The 12,601-nt window shown below is 40.2% G+C and overlaps 1 protein-coding gene across 29 annotated transcripts in view; it reads right to left on the reverse strand.

Annotated features, from left to right (window-relative positions):
• Fancc (Fanconi anemia, complementation group C) overlaps nt 1-12,601 on the reverse strand; it is a 195,959-nt gene that overhangs the window by 48,583 nt on the left and 134,775 nt on the right. For 25 of the 29 annotated variants that reach the window (XR_003950426.1, XR_001780751.2, XR_001780750.2 and 22 more), the window contains 2 exons: nt 11,663-11,776; nt 10,280-10,344 (listed from right to left, as the gene is read on the reverse strand). The exons of the other annotated variants lie outside the window; for them this stretch is intronic. Coding sequence is in view for 22 of the 25 variants with exons in the window: in XM_011244476.3 (XP_011242778.1) it covers nt 10,280-10,344; nt 11,663-11,776 (179 nt within the window). In the remaining 3 variants the exon portion in view is untranslated. The remainder of the gene's footprint in view (nt 1-10,279; nt 10,345-11,662; nt 11,777-12,601) is intronic. 29 annotated transcript variants of the gene reach the window in all.

Here is a 12,601-nt window from a genome sequence, read left to right on the forward strand (position 1 = left end):
ATAATAATATAACATACACAATGGAGAACTTGGGCAATGGGCACATAGATATCAAATATTTTATAATTGAATTTTTAAAAACTAAAACTCAATGTTATTTAAATACTAAACATGCAGAAATAGTATTTGCAGTAACAGAAGACATATTTCTTGTTTCAGTTTGTTTTGAGAGCAGCAAAGACAGCTCACAGAGTAGTGTTCACTCCTCAGTCCTCAGCCGTTCCTCTTCTGGAACAGCTTCTACGTGGTACTCAGAGCATGGTCTCTTGGGAAACACTTGTGTTTTTCATTTACTGTCCTCATCACCAGGCAGATTCTCCCTCAGGTTTAGTTGACTGAAGAGCCTAGCCTGTCTCTGAACATCAAACCCAGAAGCTGAAGCGTATTATCTATTAACGCAAATAGTTCTGAAGATCTGCAGCAGAAAGAACTGGATGGAACTGAGCCATGACTCATGGGCATGAGAAACTCTTCTTTAATTTTACAGCAACATTCAGTGCTCTGGTGTGCATGCCAAGAGGTAACAGGACATGGAAAATGTGACCATTATGGCTCATCCAAATTTGTTAGAAGTCAACAGAGAGGCTGGAACACAGACATGCCCACAGAGTGAACTATAAGCCTCTACGTGTTTCTCTGAGCTGCTGTTTTCAGTCCAAGGTTAACAGTCAACTGAATGGTTTGTCCCTGTGAGTCAAATTCAACTGATTCTCTAATTAAACAACTTGTTCCTGCCTCTTGAGTAAAATTCCCAGAGAGGGAAATGCAGGGTTTTGGTACTTACTATAGATATGACACACCACTGGCAGCCAGTCCACACGCGACTCTCCTGGCCACTATTAGGAGAGCCTACTGGATGCTATCAGTTGAAACAGTGCCCCTCTGTACCAGCATCTTCTAAATGTCTTTCAAAAACTATATGGACAAACTCCTTAGCACAGAGCAAAGTTTACCAAAGGTGAAACTGTGGTGAGTAGTTAGTTATTCCAAGCAGCAGCAAGCTGTATCGGGCAGCACTGGGATAACTCCTAACTGAAACCACAAAATGCTACCACTCGTGCTAGCCTGACATCTCAGGGACCCTGACACATCTCAAGCCTTCCTCATTTGCTCCACTGAGTCCTGTTTAGTACAGTCTTTCTTTCCCTATTTTTCCTCCTCAAAGAATTTTATAATTGAATAAGATACAATTTTCCCTGGTAATTTTTCAAAGTGTGTTGAGTCAGTACATAGTTTTCGAAAGAAATTCAACCCTCCTATGGAGTTCATTTAGTCTTATCAGAAAATTGACTTTAAAAAGTAACTTGATGCCTCACGTGCTCTTTGAATCTTTTTATGAGCTTTTAAAGTCTCGTTTTTAATAGCCAAAACCATGAAATCCTGTTCCCTATCCATTAAAAATGAAAAATAACTTAGCCCCTTAAAACCTTGGACAAAAGTCAAAACTGACGTGTGGGTACCTTGTTTTTGAGAGCAGGTCCCTCGATGGGCATGGGACTCACTGATTGGATTAGGCTGGATGGACAATGAGCCTCAGGGAGCCCTCTGTCTCCATCTCCCCAGGACTAGGATTACAAAGTTATACCACTGTGCTCAGGTGTTTTACATGGATGCAGGAGATCAAACTAGGGTCCCCCTGTTTGCACAGCAAGTGCTTCTACAGCAAAGCCATTTCCTCAGTCCCAAACTGGGAGTCTTAAGGTGCAGCTGCTCTATGAACTTTAACTTCAGCCCAGCATCTTCTGTCCTAAGGAAAATTGGCACAAGGGCGGCACTTCAAAGCCAGCTGCCAAACCTGATTGGGGGCTGGGGGAGGGGAGCATCATAGCAATGTTGCCAATAGTAATGACAATTAAAGTACAACACTATCTTATATATCTCAAGTTCTCTGCCAAGTTTTCAGATGTACAAATCAGAACCTTGGAACTAGAAACAGCAGGAGTGGGCCACAAACTTTCTGGTTCATACCTGAATCAACAAAATTGTACCCACTTATGAAAACATACCTGTAATTATTCCTTTCATTAGTATAACTTCAAAAGTTCAAGTAGCCAAAGAACCCCAAACACCATCCCAAATGAAAAAGCTATTCTGTTCTCTTTGGCTACTCTAAGGGACTCCACTCAATGTTAACTTTTCATTGCTAGACTATTTAAAGTTCAACTCACAGTTTCAAAATCTTCATAAAAAGGAGACTGATGTCCTGAGTTCAGAAGCAGAGATGGTAAAAATTTAGCTTTCTTTAGAGAAGCTGATAGAGTCATGTGACCAAGAAACAAAATCAACAATTCAATTACAGATATTTATATTCTTTATCCAGGTCTCTGCTATCACAGCTACAAGGTGTGATGCTGTGAACCTTGCAAGAGTCATCTCAAGGTATAGTCCTGTGGCTTGCTGTAGAAAGCTGGGAGGCTAGAGACAACCATACAGGATGATGGCTCTAGCAATATGTGCTTAGCATCAAGCCTTTTGCAGTTCACTTCTTACACAGAAGTCGTTTGGAGTACTGCTCTGGCAACTAGTCACAGCCTAACACTTACTGTAATGCTGTCTGGAAAGCTACATAACTCCCTCTTGAACTGTATCTCTAGATATCTGACAAGCCTCAGGCTGGATCCACAAATGCCATGAACTTCTTCAGAGGGATATCTATTGCTTGCCTGTATTTTGATAAGCCAAGCTCTACCTAATTTTATAGTAGACTTTTAAATTTTGTTGTTGTTGTTTTGTTTTGTTTTTCATGACAGGGTCTCTCTGTGTAGCCTTGGTTGTCTTAGAACTCGCTCTGTAGACCAGTCTTTGAACTCAGAGATCTGCCTGCTTCTGCCTCCTGAGTTCTGGGATTAAAGGTGTGCTCCACCAATGCCAAGTGACTTTAAAATTGTTAAGGAGATGCCACGCTCTCCGGTCGAGTCAGCTTGACAGGCTGAGGCTTGGAAGCTACTCACGAGGCAAAAGAGTTTCACGGAAACTCACTCCTGGAGTCTGGTGTTCTCTCTAACCCATACATTAATTTTCCATTCCCGCGTTAGTCTAGTGGATGGATCCACATGCTCTCTTTTAGTATTATCCTATTATAAGTGCTTTTTAAGATTGAATTCTGACATAGCTAAAGCCTTCACCAGTGTTCCAACAGTCCTAAGAACATCTTTGAGCAAGACCATGGGCTTGGAATTCAGTAAGAATGTTGCTATTCAGTGACATTCAGAATAGCCTCTGGTATTACACTATCACTTTGATTAAAAGCTAAGTCACTCCCCTACACAGGAATTTACCATCACCAAGGAAGAAGGAAGTTTCAGACCGAAGGAGAAACCAGAATAGATACTTAGAACTATAGCTGAGTTACACCCATACACACACGTATTTACAATGGCCTAAGGGGAAGGTGGACTATACAATAGACTAAAATAGGAACTATGGCAAGGGCACGAAGCCCTTGACCTTGGCTTCTAAGATTAAGTGAATCTTAGGTGGAACCCTTGTTGATCCCAGCTGTTAACAATGAATTCTATCCCAGGTGGTCCTTGTTAGACTTTCTGTGTTTGCATTCCTCTGTTTTATGTAAGAATCCAGTAACCTCTTTGTACCTTGCAAGTGTGCCACCCAACTTCCTTATTGTCTCTGTATAAAAAGTCTGATGCTCCATTTGACATTACATTCAGATTCTACACAACCTCTCCTGTGTGCATCTGTCAGTCAATTCATATGACGCTTTGCCCACCCGAGACTAGAGACCCGTTCCAAGCAGACAAAGGGGCCCAGAGGATCTGTGGCAAGGAGATTTATCATGGACCTCTTCTAGCCTTACTTGAAAATAACCTATATCTTCCTGAAATCACCAACACTTAAAGAGTATCCCCAGGTGATAGTAAAACCCTCATTATATCAACCTTTCAAACCATCATCTTATCAAAAGATCTCCACAACTTCCACATCTTACAAAATTAAAACTCTTTATCAACCAAGAACTCCTGCCTCCCTTCCTCCCAGCCCATGGCAAACAGAATTCTACCTTCTGAGAGACTGGCTACTCTGGATATTACAGGTGAGCGGAAGGCAGCATTTGTTCTTGGTGGTTGGCTTATTTCATTGTGTAGTGTCAGATGGACCATGTCAGAGCACTCAACAGGGCTTTCCTTTTTTCTTTCTTTTTTTTTTTTTTAAGGATGATAAAAATTTAGTTGTGTCTATGCCATGCTTTCATCTAACAAGATGCATAGAGGTTACTTCTATCCCTTGGCTAGTATGTAAAATACAACCAACATAGGTTTGCAAATTATCTTTTCAATTCTTTTGAATATATAAGCAGAAGTGGAAGTGGCCATGCAGAAACTCCATTTACTTGCTTGTTTAAGACCAAGTCTCATGTAGCCACAGCTGGCCTTGGACTCTGGACCCTCGGACTCCCCCCTCCCAAGTGCTGAGATCACAGGCATGCAGCATCACACCAGATCTATTTTTCTTTGTGAATGAACCACTATGGCTTGTGTACAGTAGCTATGCCACAATGCATTCTCACCAGCAGTGCATGATGTCATTTCTCCACATCATCATCAACACAACACAACACAACATACTAAAGCTATCTAACGCTTCCCTCCCTTACTACTACTACTACTACTACTACTACTACTACTACTACTACTACTACTACTTCTTCTTCTTCTTCTTCTTCTTCTTTTTCTTCTTCTTCTTCTTCTCCCTTTTTTTTTTGGAGACAGAATCTTACTATGTAGCTTTAGTTGGCCTGGAGCTCACTAAGTAGACCAGACTAGTCTCAGAACTCAAAGATCTGCCTGCTTCTATCTCTTGAGTGCTGAAGTTAAAGATATATACAATACTACATCCAGCCTCCTTACACCTTTATTTATATAAACTGCTATGCAGTTCTGGTTTGCATTTCCCTGGTAATTAGTGGTACTAAGCTCTGTATAGATCTACTACTCACATATCCACCAAAGATATCAACTAACCCTGTTTTCTTTGCATAGATGTGTATGACTGTGTTGTCCGTAGATGGCTAACCTTATAAACTGATTTGAAAGTGTCCCCATCTTCTCTAGGAGGTTGGCAGAGTTTAAAAGAATTTTTAACTCCTCCAGTAAAGCCATTTATTTGATCTTTGGGGTTTTGTTGGGAGGCTTTGAACACCTGACTTAATCTGCTCATATTTTTACTTTTTAAAGACTTGCATATTTCTAGAACAGCCTCCAATTCTAGACTGTCCTAGTTGTTGGCATACAGCTGTTTAGTGATATCTCACAGCCCAAGACTAAGTCCTGCACACCTCTCTCAGTTTTGATTTTTTTATTTTTTGTTCTCTATTGTTGATGGCTATTCTAATCTGCTGCCTCTTTCTAACTCAGGTTTTTTTTTTTTTTAATGAATATCCTAACTTTTGCCACAACCTGCAAGTGCTGGCATGTGGCATGTTCACTGTCATTTCTCTCAAGGTAATTTTCTAAATGTATCATTTCTTTGAGCACTAGCTGCTTTAAAATGTATTGATTTACATATTGGTAAACTTTCCAGTTTTACTTCACAGTGATCAAAATGGACAGTTGATACGACTTAAGTCTTCTTCAATTTATTAAGATGTGTTTTGTAATCCAAAATGTAGCCTATCCTGAAGAATACTCTAAGAGAGTAATGTGTGTTCTATTATTATTATTATATGGGGTGCTCCACATATATCTACTGGGTGAACTGGCTGTTAGTACCACCCTAGGTCTTGTCAACTTACCACTCTTTTTTTTTGTTGTTTTGTTTTGTTTTGTTTTGTTTTTGTTTTGTTTTGTTTTTGTTTTTCGAGACAGGGTTTCTCTGTGTAGCCCTGGCTGTCCTGGAACTTACTCTGTAGACCAGGCTGGCCTCGAACTCAGAAATCCACCTGCCTCTGCCTCCCAAGTGCTGGGATTAAAGGCATGCGCCACCACTGCCCGGCTCACTTACCATTCTTTATTACAAAAAAAAAAAAAAAAAAAGCATTATTCAAAGTGAAATGTAGAATGTAGGATCCCTTTCTCCTTATTTTATGTTTTCTCCACCAATCTTTCTATGTGTACTTTGTATCTGTGCACTCCGTTGCTAAGTTCAATTGTTTACAGCTTAAATCTCTAGAAAAGAGACCTTTTTCTCCTTCTGTAACATCCTTTACCTCTTACAATAGTTGTATGGTGTATATATATATGGCTTTTTTTTGCTATGTGGCATATGTGTGTGTATGTGTGTGTGTTACTCTCACAGCCATCCACAGCATCCTTTCATTTTCAGTCTTCGTATGTCCTTGTATCTACTGAGATCCCAGCTTAGATGGTGGCACGCTTATTTAGATGCACAAAGCTCTGGCTTTGACCTTCAGCACCACATGCACTGGGTGTGGTGGTGTGTGATGACACCTGTCACCCCAGCGCTGCAGAGCAGAGACAAATTCAAGGTTATCCCGGCTACACAGTGAGTTTGAGGCCAGCCTCATACATGAGATCTTGTCAAATTAAGTTTAAAAATAATCAGAAATAAATAATCTCTGGGTCACTATCTAAATGGTCCTAAAATATATGAACAGGAAAAGATACTCAAACAAATAAATATACTCGAATTTTTAAAGGAAAATAAACCCAATTAAAGTAGCTAAAAGTAAGTGTAAAAATGAGTGTAAACTAAAGTATAAAATGAGAGTGCTGTAGAAAGCATACAGCTTGCTCTTACTGTCTCACTGCCACGGATGACATCTGAGTTCCAGTCTTGCTCACTTTATGCAGGGAAGCCTCACAGGAATGAATGTCCTCTGTTTTAGTTACACGAGCCAGTGATCATTGCTCCCTCTGGTGTCTGTATCCAGTACTGCAGAATCTCTGATACTGTGATTAGCTGGTTTGGCTTTGTTCTTTGTGTCCTTACTACCCAATGGAGGAAAAACATTTGAGGCTCTCTACTGTGCCATCTTCTGAAGTCATGCATGCGCTTGCCATTCCTTTCATGTTTACTGTCCATTCACTTGTCTCTTCTGCAATGACTTGCACATAGCCCTGGCATTTCCATGGTGGTCCTAGAGATAGACTCAGGTCACCAAGCTTAGGGCAAATGCACTTATCCCACTGAGCCATCTTGCAGGGTATACCACACTCAGTAATAAGCTACTACACTGTTTACCAGTGTGGTTCCATTAGTTCACACACTCGTGATCAATGTATGTAAGTGTTGAAACTTCACTTGAGTATGCAGTGGCACACTTTTTTTTCTTTAGTTTTCTCATTGCAGTAAAACATAAATAAGTTATCATTTAGCCATATATCGGTAGTGACTAACACTAAATATGTTCACATGCCATCTTCTCGCCATTATTATTTATCCAAAAGTTTCTACTGCTCTCAACAAACTAAATATATTAAACATAACTTCCCTTTCTCTCCTCCTTGCTGCTGATCTCTGCTCTGCTCTAGGTCCCAATGAATCAGCCTATTCTAGAACTTCATATCCATAGAATAAAAACATATTTGCTTCTGTGTTGGACTGTTTTACTAAGCATGTTTACATAGTCTTCCTATGCTTGTGCATACATAAAACTTGTTTCTTTTTATATTGGAAAATGTCCAATGAAATATAAACACATTTTGTCTTTTAGCTGTGGTCAATTAATAAAATTGGTGTATAGTTTTAATGTTTTTAGGATAATTTCCTACTTACCTTTAACCATCAACTTAACACAATTTAAAGTCACCTGAGAAGGAAGTCTCAATTAAAGATTACTCATATCAGACTGGCCTGTGGGGATGTCTATGGGAGATGTCTTAGATGCTAATTGATGTGAGGGGGCCCAGCCTACTGTGGGTGGCACCATCCCTATGCAGGTGGCTGTATAACACAGCTATGTAGGAGCAGTGTTCTTTCAAAGTTTCTCTTCCAACTTGGTGCTCAAGCTTCTTCCTTGACTGTGGCCTCAGCAATAGACTGTGACCCAGAAGTCCAAGGAGCCCCTTTTCCCTCCTTTTGATCAGTGTTTTTAATCACTGCTTAGTAAAACCAGTCCAACACGGAAGCAAATATGTTTTTATACCATGTATATTAAGTCCTAGAATAGGTAGATTCATTGGGACTGAAGGTAGAGCAGAGATCAGCAAAAGAAAAGAGAGAAGAAATATACATTGCAGTGAATTTTCTGTGTCACACAGAAATTCAGTTTAATTCTCCTAGAAAATCTGTTTTCCACTGTGGCTATTCCATTTTATACTATCACCAGCAATACACAGAGCTCCAATTTCTCCTCATCACCACTTGGGGTTTTCCTTTCCTTTCTTTCTATAACCATCATGGCAAGCATTAAATGGTACTTCATTGTAGCTCTGGTTTACATGCCCCTGTTGGGTGTGGTGTTGCATACACTCTCATTTGTTTAGTGGCCAGGTATTCTGTTTGCTCTGCTTTGATTTTAGAGATAGGGTCCCCAACTTGTTCTATATAGAGAATGAGCCTCTCGTCCTCATTTCCCAAATTCTGGGATTAAAATTGTGTGTCATGCCCTATTTTACCAGGTGTATATTTCTCTGATAGAATGCCTATTCAAGCTAAGACTTTTGCTTGTTTTTGTTTTCCCTTTGTTTAAACCCAGAGCCTGGCAAATGCAGGATGTTAGAAGCTAGCCCTCTGCCACTACAAAATGTCTCCAGCAGCTGTCCAGGTCTGAGTGTTTGTTGCTGCTGTTTACACGTGTCTAGACATCTTAGACACAAATTCCTATGGAAGAAATCTGTATATTTGTTTGGTTGGCTGGTTGGTTTTTGACAGTCTCACTGCGTAGCCCAGACTAGCTTCAAACTTGTTGAGAAGTCCAACCTGGGGGCTGGGTACAATGGTGCATGCCTTAAGTCTCAGCACTTGGAAGGCAGAGGCAAGCAGGTCTCTGTGATTTTGAGGCCAACTTGATCTATATGAGACTCTGTCTCAACACACCCCAGAAGAGTCCAAGCTCACTTCAATCTCATGATTCTTATGCCCCAGACTGCCAATTACAAGAATTATAGGCATGTGCTATCTCAGAGATATTACTTATAAAAGTTTTATTTCATTCTATAGGTTTTGTCTATATTGTTAATTTGCTTTCTTGGCAGTATCCTTTGATTCACAAAGATTGTATTCTCTAGTTTCAAGGGTTCAATCCAAGGGCCTTAAGTATGCCAGTCAAATGTTCTACCACTGAGCTACCAAGCACCCAAATTTTAATTAAATTTTAATTAAAGTTAATGAATTTTAATAAAGTTCAATTTTAACATTAAAATTATTATTTTATTACTATTATTATTACTGTTGTTGTTGTTGGGGAGGGTGCACTGTGCATGTATGAGACCAAAGGACAAGTCTGTGGAATTGTTCCTCTCTTCCCATCTTCAGGGATTCCAAAGTTGAACTCAGGTCTCCAGGCTTACACAGCAAGTGTTTTACCCACTGAGCCACCTCTCTGGCCCGTCAATCTATTTTTCTTTGTTGCCTACACTTTTGGTGTCGTATCTTGGGGGGAGAAAGGGACAAATCCAGTGTTGTCAGGATCTTTGACAGTGTTTTCTCCAAGAGTCATAACATTTATTAGCCCTGCACTCATAAAGTCTGAAGACAAACACCGGTTTTGACAGCGCTTTAGCTGGCAACAGCTTCAAAAAAATTGTTTTTGAACACAGTCTCTTCAGTGTCTAGATTGGTTTGGTTAATGACTTGTTAAACATGTAGTGCTCACCAATGAAAACAGTTCCAACTTTGCTCACAGAGTAAAGAAACATCTGTGATGTGATTAATTATTTTTTAATTTCTCTGAATCTATCTCAATTGTTTAGTCTAGATTCTAGAACGCTGAGTTTCTTAAAGTTGGTCATGTATGCACAACAAACTATCTCTTGCCTTGTAAACATTCCAATTGTGTATAAGGTATATACACACACATAAGGAAGGGGCAGGGTAAAGAGATGAAAATAAGAGCACAGAGTCCACACATTCTCCTCTTGCATGGAGCCCCAGGGTGAGCCTGAGACTCTTTTTCCTTTGTGTTCCTTACTGTACATGCAAGGGCTTTTTCCTAGTGTGTACACCAAAGACATTTCATACTTAACTTCCCTGTGACTGCTAAGAGAAGAGTGGCATTAAACAATAATATTTAAAAGAGCTTCCCACTACAATACTATCTTCACACAGACGCTAACCATACTGTGAACATGCATTTGCAGTCAGAGTGAACCAAGCAAGGCCTTTTGAAGCTTGACAGAGGGATGTTTGGTTTGACACCTACCGACTTTGAGTGCTCAGTCCATTAAGATGACTCTCTCTGAGCTCAGACACTAATGACAAAACCATCTGTAAAACAAAATCAGCTGCAGGTCAGCTCAGACTGCCACACGATTGGTTACCTCATCCCCATTCCTCTTGCTGAGAGTGACATGTCCCTCACCATTTCCTCCCCAACTCTCAGAAAGGAAGGCAGTGTCACATCACACTGGCTGCCATGTGGGTTTCTACACCAAATGTCTAGGATTTTGCTAAAGCAATGGGAACAAAGGTCATCAATGTCCTAGAATTAACACCAATGCCACAGAAAATTAAAACATACTGAGCTTACTTATTTTCTCCCTTTTTAGGTTCCTTTAAAAAAAAAGATTTTCATGTATATGACTTCCAGAACATCAAAATGGCTGGTAACCATCCAAGATCTCATTTTTCAGAGTATAATGTGTGTGGGTGCATGTCACATGCCCAGATAGAAGAGTATAATGTGTGGGTGCATGTCACATGCCCAGATAGAAGAGTATAATGTGTGGGTGCATGTCACATGCCCAGATAGAAGCCAAAAGACAGCTCTGTGGGACTGGTTCTTTCTTCCACCTTTCTGTGGGATCACACTCGGGTCACTGTCCTTTCATGGCAAGCACAGTTACCCACTAGACCATCTTGAATCCCTTCAGTGGCGCTATTTTAGATATGAGATAGCTCTGAAGTCCAGGCTGTGTTTATATTGTTTAAGAGATGCTCGTCTCAGAATCTGAGTGAGGGAGGCGTTGTGAGAGTCTGAGGGTACCTCACATCTTGCAGTACAACCAATTTAAAGTTAACCCCTGACCAGCTTACAAATGAAATTCAGACTATAGTTATTTTACTTGGCTTTGACAATTACTAGGGCCCCCAATCTACTTTTCTAACTGCTGGCCTGGCTACCTCCCCGGAGGTGTTCTCCAAATACTTGCTGTTTCTCCTGGCCATGCACTCATGGTAGATCCCTTCTCATGGCACTTCCTCCTCCTCCTCTCTTCCTTATTCTTCCTCCCTTCCTCTCTTCTCCACTCCCAACCAGGTAACTCAAAATTCACCCACCTCTAATCCCTCCAGTAACTGGTAGTAGCCAGTTTTATTTAACCAATAACAAGGTTTGCGCAACAAAAGCTGTTAACTGTGAAAACTCACTTATAGGCCTAGACCTTCAGGTACAGAATTTAACATTACAGTACTAAGCAACAGAACAAACCTCAACACATCTTCCTTGTGGTTGGTCAGTCAGTTGCAAGTCTACCCCAGGTAAAAATCAAACAAAAGTTCAACCACTCCCTGAAGGAGGGGAACATCCCATTTGCTGTTCTCATAATCAGTGAGAAACCCAATAGTCATAAAGTTAGATACTCACATTTTTAAGCAAACTAGGATAGTAATCAATAGACTCATATCCAAGACTTTTGGTAAAAAGACAAACTTCTTTCATGTCGAATCTGAATGCAGAAAGTACATGAGATAACAAACCCTAGAAAACAAACAAAGAGAAAAGTCAACTTCTCCCAAGCGAGAAAATGGACAAAGCCCGGAACCTGCGTCTCCTGTAAGTGCCGTGGTTCCTATAAAGCCAGTTATTTATCTTCAACTCAAGACATCAAGCAGAAATGCCAGCACTAAAATGAGTGCATTAAGAGAAAATTTAGACCAAAGTTATTGTGGAACAAGACTAATGAGAGGCAAACCACACTGACCACAAGAAGAGCCTGGTCATCACCACCTCTAAACTGTGCAGACCACAGAGTTACACACACCAGAGCTTCACACTTGTCACTAAACTACAGCTCGGCAAATGCTCTTTATCACAGACTAGCTGCAAGAATTTAAACCTGAAAAAGACCACCACCTTATCTGAAAGGAAAGGAAGGGTTACATAGAAATGGTTCCTAGAAATTGACTGCTAAAAAAACTACTAAAATTATTATCTCATACTGTTCATTGAATACATGAGTTTAGTACAAAGAGGCTAATGTAAAAAATTAGATAATAAGGAAATATAAGTGCTTTCAAGTGTCTAGCTGAAGAAAACATTTGCTAACTAAAAATCAAGACACAATAGGCAAGGTTAAAGGGGGGGGGGCACTTTTTAAGTAAAAATAGAATTTTGTCCTTTTCAGAGAATGAGAAAGAATGTCAGGGAATGGCTGAGGGTTACATGCAGAAAATTGCCATACAAGCTCCCAGATGGCAAGCACAAAGAGCATAAACGTTTAATAAAGGGGGCATTCCTAAGGAAACCCTAAGTGCCTAAAACCACACACTAAACAGCAGTCCTCATGAGTAAGCCTAACCCTGC

The sequence above is a fragment of the Mus musculus genome, chromosome 13 (genome assembly GCF_000001635.26).
Source record: "Mus musculus strain C57BL/6J chromosome 13, GRCm38.p6 C57BL/6J".
Classification (NCBI taxonomy): Eukaryota; Metazoa; Chordata; class Mammalia; order Rodentia; family Muridae; genus Mus; species Mus musculus.